Source organism: Neophocaena asiaeorientalis, unplaced genomic scaffold, assembly GCF_003031525.2.
Source record: "Neophocaena asiaeorientalis asiaeorientalis breed wild unplaced genomic scaffold, Neophocaena_asiaeorientalis_V1.1 scaffold27, whole genome shotgun sequence".
In the NCBI taxonomy this organism is placed as follows: Eukaryota; Metazoa; Chordata; class Mammalia; order Artiodactyla; family Phocoenidae; genus Neophocaena; species Neophocaena asiaeorientalis.
The window spans coordinates 195,467-219,326 of NW_020172816.1; the positions used below are offsets into that span (position 1 = coordinate 195,467).

The 23,860-nt window shown below is 45.4% G+C and overlaps 1 gene segment (V, D, J or C); it reads left to right on the forward strand.

Moving 5' to 3' along the window:
• Window positions 1–23,860, forward strand: part of LOC112397468 (T-cell receptor alpha chain C region-like) — a 206,179-nt gene that overhangs the window by 123,217 nt on the left and 59,102 nt on the right. Inside the window, 1 exon segment of the C gene segment in view lies at window positions 16,496–16,548. Coding sequence covers window positions 16,496–16,548 — 53 coding nt within the window.

A 23,860-nucleotide genomic window follows, 5' to 3' on the forward strand; every position in this document is an offset into this window, starting at 1 on the left:
ATATATATATATACATAGAGAGAGAGAGAACTGAATCACTTTGCTGTATACCTGAAACTAACACAATATTGTAAATCAACTATACTTCAATTAAGAAAAAGAACTGAGGCCACATCTAGACTCAGAGGAGAGGTGTGATGTGTCTATTAGCAATATCTGCCACAGATATTTTTGACACCACTTTGTGTGTGCCAAGACCCCTGCTCTAGATGTCAGTCCTGTAATGAGTCCTGCAGAGAAAGACTAATCAGAGCCAACTCTCTGTTGGGTTGTCCTTTTGGTAAAGGACAAATTTCTAAATCTCTATCTTTCCCTTGGCTTCCCTGAGACCTCACGGGCCATTTCCCCCACTATCAATTGCTGTGGCCTGCAGCCTAAGAAATAAAATTTTGAAAATGAATTAAGATGTTCAATACCGCTCTTTAAAATTTTAAACACTGCACTGAAACCAAACATTTCCCTTGTGTGGCTTATTCACTGCTTAACAGAGATAATCATACTTGGGCTGGCCAGGAGAGCCACTAAGGATGGGGACTACCCAGGGAAGATCCCTGTTCTCCTGAGTCACAGGAAGGAAGAAGGCAGGATTGGGACTTAGGTTTTCTGAGTTCTAGCCTCAGCTCTGCCTCTATCTACTGGCATGGGCTTGAGCAACTTTACCCCTCAGGGCCTGGGCTTCTTCATCTTTAAACTGAGGACATTGGCCCTGGCAGCTGCTAAGTTCCCTCCCAGGTCTTGCATTCTAGGATGCTAATGTTTGAAGCTGCAGATCTATCCTGAGAGAGTTATGGGTTTATATTCCCCTCTGCATGTTGCTTGAACTCCTCATTGCCCAGCAAGGGGAAAAAGCAAAGCACACTTCTTCAGTGGGAGGTAGCATCATTTCTTGATGAAATATGTGTGACTCATCAGAGCCTGGAGGTTTGTGCCCAGATGCCAACTTGGAATCCAGTTATTATTGCATCTGGGAGAGAGAAAGTGCTGAAAACAGCCTTTGGGGAGAAAAACAAAACAAAAAAACATTAATTTAGCAAAAAAACAAAGAAGAAGTCTCTGCATAGCATGATAACATTTCGATATCTTATTTATCATCTTCATCCCTGAAATCTACTCTGCCCCCTCCTACCTCTGCCCTGACAGAGGAAAGGAGGGCAGACCTTTCCCAGGAAAGATAGGGTACCTGTGGCGGACAGAGAGCTGTCTCCGACTAGTGAGGAAGGAGAACAAAGTTGATGCCACATCCCTTTCAACCATACTGACGCTTCTGTTTTTTGTAAAGGTGTTCACTCTTGTGGGAATTGGGTTAACAGGAAACTGACATTTGGAGCCAAGACTAGAGGAATCTTGACACTCAGTAAGTAATATCTGGCAGAATTAATTTTTTTCATCTGAAAATTGTCAGAGAGTTAATCAAGGGTTCCTTAAGGAATAGGAACAAAAGATTAATGTTTACTACAATTCAATTCAATTTTACAAATATTTATTAAGTGCCCACAGTTTTTCCCAGGGATCATCTGGGCCAGCTTCTGAGGAGATGGTATCATTGCCCTAAGGCAGGAGGGGTTTTGTCAATGGATGAACAATGACAGCAGAATTACCTTTGAGACCCAGACACAGTTAACTGTGGCCCTGAGTAAGTAACTTAGCTTCAGGGGAGAAAGAACTGTACACAACAGCATGGATAACCTAATACACAAGATAATCAAAAATGTTATTTTATGATTGGCTTTAGCACATATTTCATTATTTTTTAGGGCAGGTTTCTCTTCCCAACTGTAAATTTTCTTGATCTATTAAGTCTATGGAGGGAGAGCTTTTCAAGAATCAATCATACATTTCTGAAATTAGGCTCGCCGTCAACAAAGGAAGAAGTGGTGCTTTTTGTCTTTCCAATAATGAAAAAGGGGGGCTGGCATCCCTCCTATACTTGATGCCCACGGGGGTCTCCTTTCCTTTTGTAGGTCAAAACTAACGATGAACCACCAGGCAGTTATGGTTTTTATTGATCTGTACAACAGGGTGGGCAATAAGAAATTGCCTGTGAGATATTCAGCATACAGGGGTCTCAGCTGCCCAGGAAGCCAGAAAAGAACTTTGGACGACACACTGCCCCCCATCATGGTTGGTCCTGCTTTGCTCATGGCCTGAGTCCTGGGCTGCATTCGTAAGAGAGGGGCAACCCTAAGTGACCTTGCTCATGAAGCTGGCCCCCCACTGTGCCCCTCATCACACTAGAGACAGGCTGCATCAGAGAAGGGGAAGTCACAGCCCAGCACTAAGAGGGACTTTTGGTAAAGGGCCCAGGCACTGTGTGAAGAGCACTGAGAAACCCACTTTTGGGAAGGGGACTCAGTTAATTGTAAGCCTGGGTGAGTACCTCCATTTCAGACGTAGTGTTAACAAAACCCCCTCAGCATCTAACATCTAGCGACCAGAGAGCTGACACCCTTGGCTAGATGATGAATTCCCTTATCCGTTGGGAAAAGACTAAGTATCAAATCACTTTTCCTGTGGGTAAGCAAGAGCCTGTAGTTTATGTAAAGGCTTCGGCTCCTGTGGGAAGGAAGGAAACAGGAAATTTACGCTCGGAACCAGGACTCAAGTGAGAGTGAAACTTAGTAAGTACTAGCTTTAAACCAAAGGTGTCAGTTTATTTGGTTTGGTTTTTGAATTATCTGGAAGCTCCAAAGAAAGAACACTTCTCCCTGAGGATTTGGTTCCAAAATTTTGACTTCAAACGTCTAAAAAGATCTAATGTTAAGGCAGACGGTAGGCTTGGAAATCTTTATTTCCCTGTATAATAAGTAGAGACCTACTTTTCTATTCTATGCTTATTTGTTTTATTTTGTTTAGGAAATAGGGAGGAAGACTAGACACGCTGAGGGAAAAAAATACATTTGCACAGCATTTTGGGATAGATTAGGTCCAGAGAATCAAATCAAAGACTAACAGCTCAGAAAGTCCATAAAGACCACCAAACTCATCTCTTTAATTTTGCAGATGAGGACAGTGAAACTCAGAGAGGTTTGTGAACTTGCTCATTGTCTCGCAGCTGAGCCTGGTCCAGGGCAAAGCCAAGACAGCTCATAGCTCTGGACCAGGCCAGACCCAAGGGAAAGAAAACATCATGGTTCTTGACTGAGCAACTTCATTTGAACCCCAAACATTCTTTATCCAAGACTTAGCAAGCTCAAAACAGAACCACAGAGTTCTAAAGGGAGATAAAATCATCGCATGCCTGTTTGGGGGGGAAAGGTGGCTAAAGTCAGAACAGCTAAACTTGATATGAGGGGAAAGGTGCAGCCACCTGCAGACTGAGGCAGAGATGCAAAAAAGCCAAAATGAAAATGCTGGTCTTGTCTTCAGACAATTGACTGTGACCATCAAACACTACCTATAAATTCTACAGAGCTAATTTCTCTCCCAGTGGGATTTTACATTCTATGATAGATTGCATCAGCTATGCAATTACTTTGAACCACAGAACGTGTGTACAGAATCGGCGTGCTGAGCCTTCCTGTGTCTTAAAGTGGCAATCATCTCTGGACATATCTCTCAGCACTGAAGCTCTGGGCTACCACAAAGAGAGACACCATCACTTATCCTGTCTTAAAAGCTTGGAGGCTGAAGGAAATGTTTAGTTCTTGGGAAGCTCTGCAAAGCTGGGTTCCTTAAATTAACCCCACAGGTTTTTGCAAGGCCCCTCAGCATTGTGTTCAGCAAACCAGTGGCTCTAAAATGACATTTGGGAAAGGGCCTCAGCTCACAGTGCATCTTGGTAAGTGGAGGACAGCGCTGAACCCTCTTCTTGAAAATGATATGAGATCCTTTTTACAGTGACTGATGGGGATGAGGCTTCCTGGCCCATCTCCGCTCATATTTGAATCCTGCCTGGCTAAAAGATACCCTCTCCACATCCCCCAAAACGGTCCAACCATGAAGGTGTAGCTGGATACAGCTTTTGCTAAATTCTCACAAAATCACTTACCCTCCTCATCAAACTGCTTGGTGGTTCTTCTGTTGCCCTCACAGCTCTGCTGGTTTACCAGTTAGAGGAAGAGAAGTGCCCACGGACTTTAGGATTTTTAGGTCATTCTGAAAAGAGGAACATTGTCAATGTGTTTGGCTTCTGGGGAGGAAAATAATGATGATTTATTAATTGCTTACTATGTGCTAGGCAATGTGCTGCATGCTTTCGATCCATTACCACAGTCAACCCTTATACCAGCTATGTGGGTTAAGTGCTATTATCCTCATTTTATAGAAGAGAACTTTTTAAATTTTTATATTTTTATAGAAGCACAGGGAGAGGTTGAGTAACTTCTTCAGATTGACTCAGTGAGAGAGAGGGCCTGGAACTTAATTCTTGAGACTCGGCTTCCAGAGCTAAATGTTTACCAGTTGGGGGGATTATGTTTGGGCGGGAAATCACTGACACTTTGGTCTCTAGAGTTGGTAAAATAATCCCTAGAGAAGTGTGCTCTCAGCTAAGCAAGCCAGAGATCAAGCAGCAGGACCACTGCAACCCACCTACAGATCCTAGTCTGTACAGCAGCATGACAGTGCGGTGTCATTCTCCCCACTTTACAGGTAGGGGAAGTGAGGGGCAGCAAGTTAAGGGACTCGCCCTGGGTTTCAAATCCAAGTCTGTCTGACCCCAAAGCCTGAGCTATTCCAATTAATTGCAACTGCCTACCAACTAAGCTAATCAGTCAATTAATGAAGGTAATCTAATGTTAGGTAAAGATGGATTAAATTGTTTCCATGGTCCTCCCCACCCCCTTTTCAGGAATGACCATTTAACTGTGTAATCGCACAACATCGTGTTTCTGCCTTTGTGCTTCCTCTGGGAAAGCGGGAGGAGCCGGGGTTCCCAGCACCTGGTGGAAGGGCCTTGGCAGTATTTGCAAAGCAGTCTGTGAGGGTGTAACTCAGGGCGGATCTGAAAGACTCTTCTTTGGAAAGGGAACAAAACTGACAGTAAGCCCATGTAAGTCTGAATAACTAATGCTTCCAGATTTCTCTCTGGAACCCTGATTCCTAAATTTTCCATTTTCTTTTATAACGCAAGTCCAAACCATGGCAGCCCCATTGGTGGATTCCAACTGAAACAGCCATTGATGTGTACCTACCTTCCGTGGGACTCTGCTGTTTACCCTTACGTGCTATTTTATCTAATAACCCAGAGTGACGGTGCTACTGCAGCATTAAACTAAGGAGTCAGACTGATAGAAAGTTTAATTTCGTATTAGAACTGGTAGAATTTTCCATGGGACTAAGAGAAAATCAATGAACCCTCTGAGCCTCTCGTGTCTCCCTCTGTTAAATGAGGGAGGCAGTTCCTACTCCTGTTTTACCAGAGCGGGCATGCTGTGAGGGAAGGTTGGCACATTTCCAACTAAGTGACAAGGAAGAAGGAGGGCCGCAGAAGGTCCATGAACTTTACCACAAGACCCTCATTACAAAAAGCGCTTTTATCGAGGGGATTCTTGGATGATAGATAAACATTTAAGTAGGTAGTAAGGGGAGTTTGGGCAGCTAAGTTTTTGCAGAGTCTCGTGTCTTCGTGTGGTACCACAGCCACTAATAAGCTGACATTCGGAAGAGGAACGACCTGAGTGTTAGACCAGGTATGTTTTAAAGAAGATGGCTTGTTTCTAAACATAAGCCACCATTCTTAGAAATTCAGTGAAAGGTCACTGAATTACTCATCCAGTGATTAGCATCTTTGGGGACTTGGTGCCACAGGTCTTCCTGGCAAACATGATAATGAGAGCAGCCTCTGATGGAGCCCCTTTAGGGCTGTTTCTTCAACACCTTTAAGCCCTTGGAAATGTTAAAAGCTGGTTTTTGTTGTTGTTGGAGATGTGTGTCTGACAAATGGACTCTGAACTAAAGTTTTAATGTGTCGGGGCAGAAAGCAGTTAGGAAGAAAGGATATTTTAGACTAAAGTACATAGCAACGTAGGGTGGGCAGTGCAACCCAGCCCAGAGGAAGACAGTGAGATACAGCCTATTGATATAAACGACTGAATGACCACTCTCGGGTGAGCTACTTGTCTTCCCAAGGCCTCCATGTTGGTGCAATTAGGGGAAGAAATTGTCTAATCCCCATAATTCTCAAATTCTTGGAGCCACACCAAGTTGTGTAAAGCCATGTAAGATTTTCTGGTGCTGACGCTGATCACAAGCTGATATTTAGGGAAAGGGTAAGATTGAAAGCAAATATTCAAAATAGTCAGAAAGATCATGAACTGCTGAAAAAAATGCCCCAGGATGCTGTTAACCACTACGTTTCTAACTGGGACTTTTTCATCCTTGCCTTGGCTGAGCTTATCATAGAAGCCCCTTTGGATACCCACTCATTTCTGTGCCCCTCAGTGAAAAGGGGCACTACAGTGGGAAGTGTCAGGGAAGGATTCCCTAATCTTATATAATAACAACCCTTCTCTCCCGCTTGCAATAACCAGAGGGAGGTTTTGAGTGCTACCTACCATTCTCAAAACAAATCGATTAATTAACTTGAATGTAGCTGAAATGTTGCTCCATGAGGGAGTCTCTATTTACTACAACAGAAGCTCATTCCAGACAGCCATCTGGGGTTTAACTTTTGCTTACAATTCATAAGAGATACCAACTACCCAATGGATACCTCAAAGTAAAACTTCTACTTTCATGGCCAAATTAGTATCCACATTAGAAAGGCTAGAATCAGGATGTCCTAGTGAGTATTATGTTAGTTCCAGACGACCTTCGTGAAGTCCCTTATGCCTAAAATAGCATGAGATGTAAAACAAGTGTTTCCACACTGACCTGTGTGTTCAGTTGCTAACTAGAGTTCAAAGAGCAGGCCAGTCAGCTACCATGTTTCCAAACTGGGTTGGATACTTACAGTCCTGCAGACACTAGCAATGATAATCAGAAAAGGCACATGTTATTCCATTTTTATTTATAATTCTCACCTCTCCCAGAGAAGTTATAAATTTTCTCCCAAAGTTGTTATATTCATCCTTCTTTTGGTTCCTTTATTTGTGACGTGTACAGAGATGAAATATTGGTTGAGATTCAAAAAACATCTATGAGATTTGCCTTAAGCTTTGCCTGTCAGAGAGATTCTAAGAGCTAAAAAGATGGGAAGCTGACATTTGGGAGCTAGATTAAAAAGAAAACTCAATTAACCCCAAGGGGCAACGCTCAGCAGATGGTTATTTAGACATAGACACATCAACCCCGCAAGCCTAGTTGCTCAATTGGCTGCACTGCCCCTATCTTGGGCTTGCCTGGAAGAGTAATAATGACTTGCTCACCCCCAGACCTGTCTTGGGAAGAGAGAAATGTCAGCCTCCAGCCCTAAAAACTCCTTCTGAATTGGTTCATTTCAATAGAGTTTATCATTACACATGGTGTTCTGGAAGTCATAGAAAAAGTGTATTAGAAGCTTCAGCAAATGGAAATGAAATGTAAATTTAGATTGTAAATATAGGACTGCAGTAAATAGATAGCAGGAAAAAAAGATGAAGAGATTAGAAACTTACCACATTTCTCTAACCCTAAAGGGCCTGTTTCTATGAATAGTTTAAAATTATTGAAGAGGAGGGGGGAGAAGGAGAACAGAAACAAACAGATTTTCTCCTAATACTTTCCACTTTGCAAAATTGGAAATTATTTTTCAATCAAATTTCCCTGAGCAGAAGAAAGAAACCATGTCTGTTTTCAGACTTCAGGGTGCATGGGTGGGTGTCCTCTAGAACTGATTCTGAGGAGGGCTCCCTGTGGGAGACAAGTGCTGGCAATGTCTTGCGGGGGTGGGGGGGGGATTAAGTCCAAAAATAAGTCCAAATAAGTGTGCAGAGAAGACGGGGTCACAGGACAGGATTTCCCCTGGAGTTTCTGCCTTGACTTCTAACCTTTCCTGTCTTAGCCAATGGATTAAGTCCCAGATGAGCAGACCCTAGGATTCAAACCACCAATTTCAAGGAGGAAGCCAGCTTAACTTCACTCAGGAGACCTTGTGTATTCTGATTTGAAAGATTCTTTTAACCCAGCTGTTTTTAGGGAGAGCTCTGTAAAAGCTGAAGGATATTTAAAAAAAAAAAAGTTAACATTCTGTGAAGTGGAAATAAAGATGTTAGATGTTTGACTGACAAAGAGAATAAAAATATGGTACATGTCTGTAACTGCTAAAGGGGACTTTAACTGCTAAAGGGGACTTTGTCAAGGAGGAAGAAGGCAGCCCCAAAGAGGCACTGTCCTAAACCTCCCTGATTTGTGAGATTCGGGCCATTGTCCCCAGCAGGCTCGGGTGCTGAGAGCAGATCAGGCTCCTGTTCAAGGGGGAGAGAGAGGCCTTCCGTGTGTGCAGTTTGTGTAAAGCTCTTTGCTGTGGTGCATCTCTGGGGAGTGCCGGCCAGAAGCTGGTATTCGGGCAAGGAACCAGCCTGACCATCAACCCCAGTGAGTATGAAAGGGTGAAGCCACGTGGGGCTCCCGAGAGCTTTATCCTTTCTAGACCACGTCCCAAAGCCTCTCCTGGACGGCACGTACTTGTTTTGCCTGGCCCATCATAGGGAAGCAGATTGGGAAAGACCAAAAAGCCCTCAAACTCCTACCTTGAATATGGCCCTGTAAAACTCCCTCACTCTCCTCCCCTTCTGCAATCGGTTTCCAGTAAACCAGAATCTAGTGTGTTGATGCGAACAATTTTAAGAAAAAACAGAGAAACAGCTTAGCCCTGAAGTACAATAAAATGAAAACTGTGTGAGTGCCAACCAGGGGTAGACAACAAGGGAAAAAGAAAAAGAGATAGTTTACCCAAACTAAGGTGGCAACTAAGAAAAAGAAAAACAATTTTAAAATTTGTAATAAATGAAGTATATATTTATCAGGGCTCCATTGCCCTCTGGAAGCCCAGCTCCTACCTGCAGCAGCTGCCTTCTGGGCATGTTGTCAAATAACCTGTAGTTTAGTGCAGGGTTGTGGGATCGAGACCATATTGATCCCCAGGGCCCTTCTGCAAAGAGCAGCTCCTGTTCATGTTTTTGTAAAGCCTCCGCTGACTGTGAGACTAGTGGAAGTAGCAGCTATAAACTGACATTTGGAAAAGGAACTCTCTTAATTGTGAATCCAAGTAAGTCTGAAGGGCCTGGTGGGGAGTGGGAGGGATTCAAAACATCTCTTTCTTCTGATTTAAATTACTTGTGCCCCCAAAACATCCCAGGTTAGTTTCCAAATCTAATGCTTGCGTTGGGAGGATATGATCCCCATCAGAGAGATTAGAACTCCGTTGTACAAAGACTAAATTACCTTCAGCCAAAAACATTCCTATCATCCATCTTAAATGAGATTATTGGTACAGAGAGAAAAATTGAATACAGGAGGCTGAGGGATTCAGCTAAAGCCAGGAAATGTTTGCCAAAAAATAGAGAGGAAATTGGCATATTGTGACTATGCAAATTCAGTAGACCAAATATAAATCTTCCTGATGTAGATACTAAAACTCCCCTAAATTTATCTCCTGAAATAGTGGGACCCTGAGATTTCATTATCTGCAGACAGATTTCTTTTCTTCTTTTACCTTCACGTTGCCTCTTTTAAAGGTTCTATTCTCCAACCCCAGTCTAGTAACTGAGGTCTCCACGGTGGAACTGTCCGGTTAACTCAGAGCATTTAACCCCACTTTTCCCTCCATTACCAAAATCATTGATTGAGTCACCATTTTACTTAGCTCATCCAAGGAAAGGGGAAAAAATTCATTTGTCCTCTGAATCGTGAAAATACTGCATTTTATCCTCTCCTTCACATGTACACCCACCCTTTCATAAAGGTAATAATGTGTGTTAAGTACTTGGAAAAGTGTTAAGTGCTATATATAACAGTAAGGAACTGCGGTTTCTACTGGCATTTCTTGAGATTCTGTGTTTCTGGTGGGCTTCTGAAAGTGGTGCTTATAAACTAACGCCAGGAAGACGGACTTGTTATAAAATTTGGGTAAATGGGAAAAACCTGTTGAAAGCCCCCCAGTCTCCTTTTGACATAAGCTAAGCACCCTGGTTGCTGAGTTTCATTTATTCAGATCTACTTTCTGTGATTAGTAGAGGACGCAGCACTGGGAGAGGCATGCTGAAAAATACAGCCCAGTCGAAGCTCTTGAAAAACTGGATCACTGGGGGTGTAAATGACTAAGTGATGCAGTGCATGCAGCATTGAAGGAGTTATTGCAGCCCTGGTAGCAGCTGGCTTGGAACGCCCTGGGCTAGGTCCTGCCTAAAAGAACACGCAGTGTGGTTAGCCGTGAAGTTGTCACATGCAGAAGTGTCTTGTTCAGCAGGGGCAAAACCAGCACATGTCTGCAACAACAGAAATAGTGAATAACGCGTGATATTGTGGAATCCCTTGCATTCAGTACTCTCTGAGGTCCTAGCTAATTAAAGCTTCAAGGGGATTCGTGTGAACCTCCTGGGAGACTCAAGGACATCACCTTTTTGGGAGTGGGCAGCTGAGACAGGGGGCCAGACAGGAGGTGTTATCTTTGTTGTCTCGCTGGAAACACACTAGGGAGAACTCTGTGGTGGGTTTTCCAGAATGCTGGAGAAGCCGGGAGCCCCTCTCAGCACTCGGTGGGCCTCTCAGGGGACTGAGAGCTGTAACCCCTACACAGTAAAATGTAGAAGAGGCCAGCCTGACAATGCAAAGAAAATATCTGTGCAGGGCGAGCATCTTTCCAGAGCTCCTGACAGTAACTGTAGGCCAGATTTTCCATACAACCGACTCTTCTTCTGCAAGGTCTACCAAGGCAAGGCTGGAGTCCAAGGGACCTATGATTAAATTGTGTTTTCTTTCAATCAGCAGAGCCCAGAGGTTATTGCCACAGCAACACTTTGGTGCCGTCTGTTTGAGAGCTTTAGCTGATGGCAGGCATCCAATTTTGCTTATATCCTGATGTTTCAGTGGCTGAAGTAGGGTGTGGGGAGCTCTGTATACTGTGATGCTGGGAAGGGAAGAGCTGCGAAGTGTCGTTTGAATCTCTGACCACTGTCCTTAAAGCAGATGTCGCTTCTTCTTTACTAAATAATAGCCTAGTTTCCTCACCCTTTTCATGTTTCATGTTGACGCTTTGTTAGTAAGTGGTTGCTTGACTAGTGACAGTAGCACAAATTCAGTCACACCAGTTGAAGAGTTTAAAAGTTGAGGGAGGTTAAGGAGCTAAAATATTTGTTTTTTTATCTTCTTTGGAGATAGGGTTTGATCACAGGGGTGTCAGATAATGAGACTGCCTGTATTTGGCTACTCACAACATCTGTGGCAGCCACCAGACACAGCCAGGGAGACCCCTGGGCTTCCTATGGGTGTGAATGTCAGCAATGGAAGCTGTGTTTGGTCAAAGGATGAAATTTACAGCAACTCCAAGTAATCATGCCAGAGCTTGCCTCTAACAGAGGCCTCAACTAGCTACCACTATAGCCGCTGGGCAGCTCTGTGAGGTCAGGACACCTTGGGTGAGACTCTAGGTTGACCAGCTGACCCGATTTGCCTATGATTGAGGGGCCTCCCAGAATAAAGGCCTTTCTTTGTTAAACCCAAAACAGCCCCCAGGATAGTTAATCACTGTAGCAAAGCTTGGATGTAAACTTTCTGTGAGATACTGCTCACAGTAGTGAGTCATTCACGTTCAAGGCTGACTGGAAAGCTCAGTCAAATGTGCCCATCGTTTTCATTCCTTACGCTGGGGCACGAAAGGGAAGCTCAGGAGTTGGTGTTTCCTGGGGCTGGAACCTAAACCTCACCAAATTCTAGCCAGCCTCCAGAAAGCTGAACACTCTCCTCACGTCTCCTTGTAATCAATTCATTGTCATCAGGAATGCGTGACACCTCGAAGGAAGGGGAGGACATGTCTTGAAAACTGATCAGAGAAATTGTCCTGAAAATGATGCTGTAGAATGGAAATGAGACCTTTAGAAAGAGAAATGCTGAACATGAGAAATCAGTAAGCCTCAGGATGGAAACCAAAGGAAATGGAGAGAGACGGGAAACAGGCCCTTGGGGGGATGCAGGAGGTCAATGTCCCAGGACCAGACGTGGAAATGGTTCTCTGACCTACGGTGGGAAGAAGCTCTCCCAGATTCAGACCACTTTGGGTGAGTCTCTTCTCCCCAGAATTAAAGAGGAAGTTGTCTGTGAGCCTCTGGAGTACCCCCGGGGTTCTTGCAAAGGCTTCCATTGCAGTGTTACCACTGGTGGTGCTGGCTATGGAAAGCTGACATTTGGACAAGGAACCACTTTGACTGTCCATCCAAGTAAGTGTAACAGGACACAGCAGCATACTGGAAATTCTGGAATTTCACCCCTGGTGTTAGTTTTGAGAGAAATGTGTGTTGCCTAGGAACCAGATCCTGCTTGAAGTTAACCAGTAGCCTCCAGGGTCCTGTCTCTTCTTTAATCTCAATATTCATAGATTCCTTTTTGGACCTTGAGCCATTGGGTCTATCCCCCTGCTGTTGAGTAAAGCCAGTCTTGTCCCTGGAAAGATAGAAAAGAATCTTTGCAGCTTTCAGAAATGTCTCTGGAGATGATGCCCAACTTTGGTGGCAGGGGAGGGTGTCACCCTTTCCAACACACTCTCCTGAGTAACCCATTCTATACCATTCCCTGTCAGGAAGTTCTTCCTTACATCAACCTTAAATTCTTCTTGGTGCAGCTGAGGCCATTTCCACTGGTATCATCCAGAGTGAAGAGGGATAATTGAGAGCAGAGGTTAAATAAGTCCGTGGCATTCAGTTCAGAATGGGTTTCAAATGAAAGCGGAGAGGGAAAAAATGAAAACTGAGCAGGAATCTGAGGTCTTATTTCAAATCCCTCTGTGTTCCCTGCACTTCTCCTACGGGTTCTCTAGATGCAAAAACTACAAAAAGAGAGGAGACAAAAAAAAAGAGATGGAAAAAAATACACATCCACTGTGTCCATTCCTATCACTGAAACCACCAGCCAAGGGATTACAATTAATTCCAAAGAGTTTCAGATACAGGGCTTACTACCTTTCTCCTCATGGTGACTTGTATCCTTGCTGATAATTAGAGCAGACAGAAAGATTTGGCTTTGGTGTGTTTGTTGCTGCACCCCACCAGGAAGAGAGGGAAACTCTGACTGTTTTTCTAAAGTTCCTTCTGTCAGTCGTTGTAAAACTTCCCGCTGCAGGGAGAAGCAAGGCAGCTCTGAGAAGCTGATAGTTAGAAAGGGGACTTGACTAACCGTGAAGCCAAGAAGCTGGAAAGACCCAAACTCACAGTGTCCCCCAGGTATTCTTGCATTTTAGGACTTTTTGTCCTTTCCTTGCAAGGATGCAAATGGAGTCGAATGGAAATGGATTAAGGAGGCTGGAGCCCCGTGGGTGCTCAGAAACATAAATGGAAGGAATGACAGACAAGAAGGGGGAAACATTAAAATATTAAAATGTAGGAATATGTCTTTAACAGCAGCGTGATAAGACTGAGATGGTGAGGAAAGTGTCAAAGAGAAGGGTGACATCATCCGATTATATTGCAGGCACTGTTTTCATAGGCTCTCAGTTGATGGCAGAGTCCTCCCATGCCAAAGGGATGAGAGTCCAGGTCTGTCTTTGCGTCGATCAGGCAGACAGCATAGTCCCTACTTTGCATGTGGGGAGGGGGCAGGGGGGAGATCTTCTGGTATCGTGGCCTCTGTCTGATCCACTGAAGAGCAGTGTCAATTCGTATCAGGTGGGTGTGGAGCTAGAAGTACTGCTATAAAGCTGAACGTTGGCTTGTTATGACCATCTTGAATGTGCAAGATGCCTCCAAGAATAGCCTGGGTCTAATGAACAAGGGGTAGGTTGGACCAATATTGCCCAGTTTTTGTTGAATTTCTCCAAGCCCAATACTGTGGGAGCCAAAGCTGAGATGTTGACATTTGAGCCTGGGAACCCTTTGACTGAGATATGCCAAAGGGCCAACACCACCTTCAGAGCTCTGCTTTTACTGTTAGCTCTTCAGCAGTTGTCATTTCAGCAAAAAAGCATGCACTTGGAAAAGTCAGCTCTTCATTAGCCAGACAAATGAGGATAACATATTGACCAGTGATAAAGAGTAAGGAGCCCAGATCTCAGCCTCTGAGATGCTGGCATTTCCAGCCCTTTAATCACGGCAGCCAGGGAACATATGCTGTCTCAGAGAAGGCAGATCGATGGTGCCTAAGGACCTGATGTCACCAAACTGGGGCCTGGAGATGATGGAAATGAGATGCGGATCGGGACATTGTATGGATGGGGGGATAGTAGAGAAGGGAGAAGGAGACGAGGGAACTCACTGATGCTTTTAAAACCCTCAACATGTCAGAAGTTGCAGTGACCCCAAGGTGGAGAAGCACGTGTTCCTAGCAAGTTTCCTACCATCCCCTAGAGCAGCGGTCCCCAACCTTTTGGGCACCAGGGACCAGTCTCGTGGAAGCCAATTTTTCCACGGACCTTGGTGGGGGGGTCGGGGGGGCGATGGTTCAGGAGGTAATGAGAGCGATGGGGAGCAATGGGGAGCTACAGATGAAGCTTCACTCGCCCGCCGTTCACCTCCTGCTGTGCGGCCAGATTCCTAAGAGGTTGCGGGCCAGTAGCAGGGGTTGGGGACCCCTGCCCTAGAGAAGGGTGACATCACTCTGACCCAACTGTGGCCCAACACTCTCAGATCCTGTCCCATAGGTACCTGAGATGCCTTTTGAAGTGGCATCAAAAAAGACTGGGGTCTGAGATCGCTAAGAGTCCCCTGTCAGTTATAGTGAAGGGTCGGGTGGCTGTGTGACAGCTACAGCAAGCTGACATTTGGGCAGGGGACAAGCTTATCAGTCGTTCCAAGTAAGTCCGCCCGTGACTCTGCCTGTGGAGTGTGGCAGGGCTAACTGTCACAGGCATGGGGCTCAAATGGCTGTGCAGGTGGCGTGGCGGTTGAAGAGACAAAGCTGAGGGAATCAAGATGTATTAACTGTGATCAGAAAAGAAGGTCAAAGAATGGCAAATGTAGGTTTAGTGCTTAAAAGGTAGCATAGAGAGCTTGGGGTCTGAACATGGCAGTTTGAAAAACAAGTCGCCAACCTGTGTTCTCCCTCCCACCCGCTCACTGCTCATGGGGGACAAGGTTGGGGGGGTGATGAACAATGGACACTGCCTAACGGGGTGTTAGGGAAATGAGGCAGGTGGGAAAGGAGCAAGTGATCAGAGCCTCATACTGGGTTAATCCCAAGAAAAGGAATTGTTCCAGAAATTTCACAAAGAAAAGCCTTCCCAGAGTTAAAAGATGTAATGAAGAGACCTAGTGAAAATGCATTTCAGAATCATGTGATCATCAGGAGAGAAATTAAATCTTCAGAGGAAAAGAACTTTTTTTAATGTCCATGCATAAAACAAATGGGCCCACACCTTTAATTAGACAGCCAGCCGCACACAATGCATGTTAGCCTTCCCCTTGGTCCCCTCTCAGGGGGACTCAGTCCCTCCAGCCGCTCATGTTCACAGCTGCTCTAAGCCCTAAAGCTCGTTTCCACTAATGCCCTTGCCCCTGCACCTGCACAGGGAAAGAGACAGTCTGTCTGTCTCTCTGTCCCTCAGGTGGGGCCCCAAGTGTCAGCAGCGGCTCTGTCTTCTGCCTGGTTGTTGTTGAGCTTCCTATCACAGTGGAACACCGGCAACCAGAACTTCTATTTTGGGAGAGGGACAAGTTTGACAGTCATTCCAAGTAAGTCAAAGAAAATTTTCCATCACCTTTGTGTCGAGCAAAGTCTTTAAATTCCAGAAAGAAATCGTCAAAAGTCTGCTGCTCTGTTTCTCTAAAATAGGTAGAATTTCATCTGGAACAGAGCAAAGAGCCTCTCCCGTCCACCCCAAGAACGATTTATGCCATGACAGGTCTTTCCTTCCCTGCCTGGAAACCCCTGGGAGGAGGGGGTCAAACAGTGTCAGCTGCAGCCATGCCATCCCCTGCAGCTCGCCCCTCATACCAGCACTGACCAGAGGAGCGTGGCCCTTTTTGGCGCAGGCCACAGGAGCAGAGAATGAGGGGCGAGCCTCAACTGAGAGAAAATAGGCCAGAAGGCTAGAGAAGGGAAAAGAGGCAACTTCAGAGAAAGCTGAGCTATGGAATGGTATAAGAGGATGAGGAAAGATGGCAGGGCTGTCCAGACTCATCCTGTGTTTAGACCCAAGGGATTCACTGACAGCACCTGAAGAGAGAAAGAGGATGTCTAGTCCTCTCTCTGAAGAAAAATTTGACAGAAAAATCAAAACAGATCTCACAGGTCAAGCCTCTCCTAATTATAGCTTTTTTCCCACTTTCTCTCAGTGGGTCCGGCAGGAAATGGTATGAAGGGATCACTGGCGGCTTTGATGGTGAAGCATTGGGAGGAGGGGGTTCACAAGAAATGGGAGGGAAGGGCACAGTAGGGTTCGGAGAGATTGGAGCCATGGTTTTTGTAATGACTTAGAACACTGTGTGTCTAACTACGGAAACAAATTAACCTTCGGGAAAGGAACTAGACTCACTGTTACACCAAGTAAGTACCTCATCCTTGGTCAGCAAATCAGTTATTCTTTAATTTCCAGGTGGCCTATGTAAGATTCTGGAGGTCATACTAGACTGTGCAGGCTTACGAGGATTTCCATCTGTCCTTTTTCATAACTGGTTAGAGATGGGTGTCAGCCAAATATCTGAGTTTTCTGGGGAAACTCCAGTCTTGAATATTTAATTCAAAACTGGAAAATATGATTCACAATTCTGTTTTTGCCGCTGCCATCATGTGCTAATGTGACATGTGAAGAGGATTTAGACAGAATAAATGCATCTTCACTTTTATCTTGTATGATAATTTGAACTTTGAGTACTTGCAAGCATTTGGAAGAAATGGTTGAAACGTAGGCTATCAAAAAGACAAGAAAACCACAAGACCCAGAGAGGCAGGCAGACAGAATGCCAGAGAGTATATAGTTTTACAAAGTTAGTCCAGTGTGTGTCTCTCTTTGCAGATGGCAAAGGTATTTTGAAAGGTGCTAAGAGCTGATGCTCTGGGTGGGGCAGAGCAATGGGACGCTGAACACTGATCCCAAGGGGAAGGCTTAAACGTGGAAAACTCGGGGGGTGGGGCGGGTTCCCCAGTGGAGTTTATCAGTGTGACAGCACATCTGCATCTAGTAAATTACAGTGTGGATAAGGCACACAATTAACTGCTAAAAAAAAACTATGTCTGAAATGATAGATAGATAGATAAGAGAGAGACAGACAGAAAGAAAGAATGAGATAGATACTGGGTATATATACACAGAGTAGAGTAACATGAAAAGCATGGGGCAAATACATTTCTTGCATCTGAAATTAAAAGCTGTGGAAAATCTGAACATGTTCACTTTGTAACAAAAGACAACCTCACAAACACTGGAAGAGCAAGAACTGGACAGATGGAACTTTTCCAAGTCTGAATTTCTCAACTGTCTTAACCATTCAGTTACCTAGAGGAATCTTTTTCTCTCCTTTCTGCATTAGAAATTAAAGACATGAGTATTGAGGGCTTGGATGGCTCAGACTCTTGTAGTAAAAATTACATTATAAAGCACCTCCCAGCTAGGCTGGATAAAGCACCTTTAGGCATCAAAGCCTTTTTCTTCTCTGTCTGGAGAAGATAAGGAAGTGGTACTCTCCCCACTCTGTCTAGGGACAGGGAGCTCTGAGGGTGTCATAGGGTTACAAAGCAAGACCGTGACAGAGCTGAGCTGTGGGGACCTAGTAATGGTCAGTCTGCTCCCTGCCACAGACTCCATAGTAGCCAGAAGTGTTCAGGGGACTGTCCCCAGGTGAAAACATAACACACCCAGTGAAAATGCCACTCTCCTCTGTGCCACCAAGAGCAACTCAGTAAAAGAATGCTTTACCCAGCAGGGGACAGTCAGAGTGGCTCTAATCCAGCTCAGAGCCCCAAATACTCGAAAACTGTATGTGGAAGCCAGCTGTAAAGAGTTCATTTCCAAGCAATGCTTCCAGAAATTTTTACTCGTTGGTGATTGCTATGAGTTTTGAAATTGAAGGACAATCACAGCAGAGTAGAAATGTTTGGAACAGGTGAGTCTGATTGGGATTAATGAGATGAAAGAAAATTCTGGCTAGGGGGCTAGAAAAGCACTGAAAGAAAAGATACACGGAGCATTCCTTCAGAGAAGAGTTGTAGCATTTATTCTAGCCCAAGAAGCAAAGAGCAAACACAAGCCAAATTCCATACACAATCGACCTTTTCACACTGGGAAGTTTCTGTGATCATTCCAATGTCTCTGGCTTCTTGGCCAAATACCAGCAAGTCCTACATGCAAAGAGGAACAGTCCTCTGTTTCCAGGACCGAGTCACTCACCCCCACCACACAACCACGCCCACAAGCTCTTTTTGTAGAGGAGTTTGATGCTGTGTGAATTCTGGAAACACACAGATCTTTGGCTCAGGAACCACTTTGACAGTCAAGCCTCGTGAGTATAGAACACACCCTAATCCCAGTCTGTGTTTCATTACAAATCAAATAGACTCTAGTTTAGAAGGATTTGATTCTAAAGAGAGAAAAAGTGAAGTTTCAGGAGCAACACAAACGCTTTATTAATGCGATTCACTTAAGAGTTCCCATGCATTGCCTTTGAGAGAGTTAAACACACCAATTAACTGGTGTGACCTACAGCTTTAAAATAGAACTTAAATTTTTTTTTTAATGTCAGCGTCTCTGTGGAACCACACTGCTTGCCGTTTGGGTGTCTAGACTTGCAAAATGGAAACCTTAGCGTGTGGTTTTGAGCTGAGGGATTTATCCTGAGCCTGTAACTTGGAGAGGTGTGAGGGAAGATGCACACTGCTTGGTTTGTAGAGCATTTCGGGATCAGTGTCAGGAGGAAGCCAGGCAGACAGGTTGGTGACGTGACCCTCGTGACAGATGTCCGCCCTGTTTCTGTAAAGCTGCTGACAACAGTGAGAAGAGTGGCAGCGGAGACAAGCTGACTTTTGGGACTGGGACGCATTTAGCAGTGAGGCCCAGTAAGTCTGAGAGGAAGGTGAAACATCTATGTCTCTGCCTATTATTTGTTCTAGCCTAACGTTTGAATTGTCCTGTTTTAGATGCCAGATATACAAACCATAACCCCTTTAAATGTGTGTGACTGAGGGCCTCCATCCTCTCCATCTTCTATGTGACAGGGGAGCATTTTGTGACCTTGTCGGCTCTCATGAAGAAGTCAGCGCTTTTACAACAGCAACAAGGGAGGGGAGGAAATGACCAGCAGGTCCACCCAGGGCTACAAGCTGTCCCTGGCTTCAGAGTAGCTGTAGATAGAGGTTCTGGAGGTTCAGGGCATGGGTCTCTGGCAGAGGGATTTATGTAAAGGGTTGACTCGAGGTGTGAATACGGGAGGAGGTATTAACAGACTCACCTTTGGAAAAGGGACCCAGCTCATCATCCAGCCCTGTAAGTGCTTCCACCTGGGAGATGGGGATCTAAATGCAGACTCCATGGGGACATTTCCAAACCCTGATGATGAGCCTCTGGTACCACTGCCACATCAGCACGGTCCTAAGCACCCAGAAGGCTTTGAGCCATGTAAGTGCGGGAGATGATAGTCTGGAGGTCTCCTGGGTGCTTTTGTGAGTGTATTTGACTCCAAGGACATTACTGGGGGTTCTGGGCTCTGGCAGACAAAGGATACCACTTAGAACTGAGGCATGAACATATAAGGACCGTTTTGTTAGCAGCACCTTTGCAATGAAAATGACTTTAATGGGTGTTGTGGGCATGGCTGTGTGGATAGAGGTTTGATTGTTTCTCCTTTTCTGTCTTCATGTCGTCTTCTCTGCCTGACTTAGGGCCCTTAAGTTAGAACAGTTATTAATCATTTGATTTTCTGAGTCCCAATCATTCATCAAGTTCTGACAAGAGAGATTCATTAACATAAAACCCAGAAAGGGAAAGAACAAAGAGCTCAATTCCCAATGTCTGGGGAGTTGAACTTGACAACTCCTCAGCCTTCATTAACTAGCCAGCACCCCATGATCAGGTGAGGTCAAAGAGGGCCCCAGGCAGGTAGTACCTGGTCAGAGCCCTGCTGCCCTCATAGGGGTTAATGCTGCAGAGTTTAGGAGATGGGGATGGATCCCTGAGGGCTTGCCCAGGCTGCCCATCCATGGGGAAACTCTGAGTAAGGGAGTGCAGGGTGGAGACCAGATGGGAACTCCAGTGGCAGGTTTCTGTCATGAAGCATCTCACAGTGTGGCCATGGGCAGTGGCAGGAAACTCATCTTTGGGACTGGAACGAGACTTCAGGTCACCCTTGGTAGGTAACAGGAACCATGAGGTAACAACTGTGTGTCCTTTAAAACAGGGGTGCTCTTGGGGGGGACATCCTAGCTGGAAGTAGTCCTACCTTCATTCCAGTGGGAGGGGGTCTCACTGAGGGGGTACCTGCATTCGATCAGTATCTGTGTTATTCTTATTTCTACCACTGAGGCTTTCCTTTCCACCTGTGACAACAGAATTCTCCCTGCTTCAAGCCTCTTCAGTCTTCATTACTCTGTTTTCTTTGGAGCAGCAGGTTTGGGAATTAATTTATCATCAGGATTTTCTCACTCTGGGCAACAGGATGAAAAGGGTTCTCAAAGAGGGAGTAGAGAGCCCTGCTTCTCCTGATAAAACTTCAGGGGTGATGTGTACAAATGGGAGGAAATGGGCTAGAGTGACCTGCTAGTGACTGGTTTTGAGTAACTCTCAGGAAAGTTGCTTAACGTTCTGCACACTCAACTTCTGAGGAATCGTTGGGTTAGACACTCGGTGGAGTAAGACAAATACTCGGTCCTCTGAAAACATAATGAGATGTCCACCCTCTCCCCCAGCGCACTGCCACGTTTCATTATTTACCAATTACAAAAAAAACTACATGACAATTAACATGAAATTACATAAATGAGTAGTCTGAGTATTTGGAACCCATAACTAAGATGCAAATTACCAACAATCTGGAGCGTGCCACCAGGCAGTACCTTATAAACAGTGGTCCCTGAAGACAGACCGTGTGTTTGGGCATGATTTGTTTGTGGCATGGGTTTATACATGATTTGGGAACCTGTGTGCAAGCTGATTCTATGTCTCAGAGTGCCAGTTTGGAATCTGGATTAGCTGTGCTCAGTGCACTGAAAAGTGCCCACTTGTACAGCCTAGAAGCATGACAAATGGCCCCACTCCTGTAGGAGAGGAGAATGGGACTGCTGTGTTGTGGTCTCTGTTGGTGCCTCTCCCCCTTCCGCCTGCCACGCTGGGAGCCTGGCTGCAAGCTTTCCCCAGGAGGTTTTTGTTAGAGGGTGTACTGCTGTGGCAATAATTACAATGACCTACGCTTTGGCGCAGGGACCAGACTGACAGTAAAACCAAGTAAGTGATGGGAGCGGGTCAATCGCCAGGGCTGAGTGGAAGTGCTGTTCTGGGCAGTTTAGTGAGATTAAGATACTGCCTCTCCCAAGAGGGTAGATGCACTTAAGTTTCTTTGTACCTGAGCCGGTTGGAAGTGTGTTCGTTGATGAATTCTGGCAATCCTAAGAATTAGGTCATGAAGAAGTAGAAATTTTCACTGTCAACCCTCACTGGCTCCGGATATATAAAAATGCTAATGGTAATATGCAAAACCCATATTCTGTGATAAGACCAAGTAAAAAGATGGAACAACTCAGAAATCAGGTTTTCCTCAAGAAGACCCCCTCCTCTCCAAGAGGAGCACAATCAGCTCCTTTGTTGGGGGTTTTATGGGGTTTTATTGTTGTTATTCTTTGCAAAAACTATGAAAGTAGCATGGCCCCTAGTCCCCAGAATAGCCACTCTCTGACCCCCTGTTGACCACCTGTGCTAGATGGCATGTCTCTGCCTGACCTTGCAATTGTCCCACGTGTCTCAGGCATAAGTCGGCCATCAGAGCCCAGTATTCTGGGAGCAAAACTGGTGGTGTAAGATCAAGCTCAGATCTATCTGCACAGCCAGCTGCTATTTTTAGAGAAATGTCCTTTCTCTGCCAAGGAGCTGGGAGCTGAGGCTGCAAAGTGGTGAGACTTCCACTAGAAGAGAAAGTGGTCTCACTTGTTCTTTCTCCGCCTCAATCCTTCCCACCCACTGATTACTGTGAGGCCCCATATGACTGTGAATTATGGAGGCAGCCAAGGAAAGCTCACCTTTGGAAAAGGCACTACACTCCCTGTTAAACCAAGTAAGTACTGGCGGGTTTCAGAGATTAATCAGTGAGTGCAGCTAAAGCACAACCCAGAGTGAATGAGAAGAAATTTACCAACCTCATTTCTCTGTGGAGTCTACCCACCCTTCACCCACGAGCCTACAGAGTTTCCCTGATCTAGGCCCTTGGCTGTCCTCAGCCAGATGGGCACTGGTCTCTGCTGGACATAGGAAAACTCTGGGCTTCATAACATGTAACAGGGCCCCCTCCCCAGGATGGCACTTCTCAGGAGTGATCACCCACCTCACTGTGCTGAGTGGGTGACCTTCTCAGCAATTGCCTCATGGAAGAGGACCCTGGGTGACCCATGGTCTGTGTGACTGCTGGGTGATAGGTGTTTAGACATTAGATTTAATGGAGGATCCCATGAGGAAGAGAGGCAGAGTGGCTACTGAGAGGGGTGTTTTGTTTAGGGAAAATGCACTGTGGGAACGCTGGGTATGCATTAACCTTTGGCAAACTCACCTCGCTGCTGGTCATACCCAGTGAGTTCTTGTGGTTAACTCATTATCCTTTCTGGAGGGAAACCCAAAGGGACGTGTTGAAACACGGCTGAATTTAATTGCTTCGTTTAGCATGCAGTTGTTAACTATGTCAGATGTGTGAGCAAGATATGAATACATGTTTCCCTGGTGGCTGGATTTGGTTATCAGTTCCATGGGCAGTTTGATAAATTGTATTAATACTGTAGTCAGTGTTTCTTGAAGGTCCACAAAGCACGTTGAGGCTTTGGGAAAGAGGCAGAGACAAGAGGCAGAAAAGCTTGGTGATAGAGAGAAACAAACCAATGAAAAGGGAGGCTACCAAAGCAGCAGCACGCAGCCACGGAAGCATGTCCTTAACAGATAAGTGCTAAGGACCCAGTTGCGCCTATGCCGTGTCACCTGGTAGAACTGGAAAATCTAGCAGGTAGACTGAGGGCTTGGGTGAGGGGTGGGCAGCAAGAGCCACAAGCTCCTCGTGGCTTTCCTCTGCTGGGAGAATAGTTGAACAATCAAACTGTCTCTGGAGAGAGGACAGCCCTCTATGGGTCATATCCATGGAAGCCCCCTCTTCACCCCAAGGACAAAGTAGTTCCCTACATGGACTTCTCCCCTTCACCCAGGCTGGCCAAGTCAACCCTGTGGGAGGGACAGAGAATCCCTGTACCCTGGAAGCCTCCCCACTGCCACTGGATTTCCTGTGACAAAGCAGAATGTTTATCTGAGTTGTGAAGCTATCAGGGAGAGGGGAAGAGAGATGGATTACAGAAAGAAATACTGAAAATTTACAAGCTATCTCCACTCTTGCAGAGTTCAGTGTTTGGGGGTTTTGGTTTTGGTTTTTTCTGTTAGAATGACAGAAAATGGGGTGCTTTCCATGCAGGCACACTATTTGCAGTAATGCCTGCCATCTGACATTTCAGTCGTATTTTGCCCACCACCCTCTGTGCCCAAACCGGGTGTGACAGTAGGTAATGGGGCTGATTTGTTAACAAATAGAGTTTATACATTTATATGAGTGGCTCAGTCAAACCATTCAGCCTGAAGCAACACACGCTTTAGTCCCCTCACCGCCACCCCCCACACCCCCCACCCCCG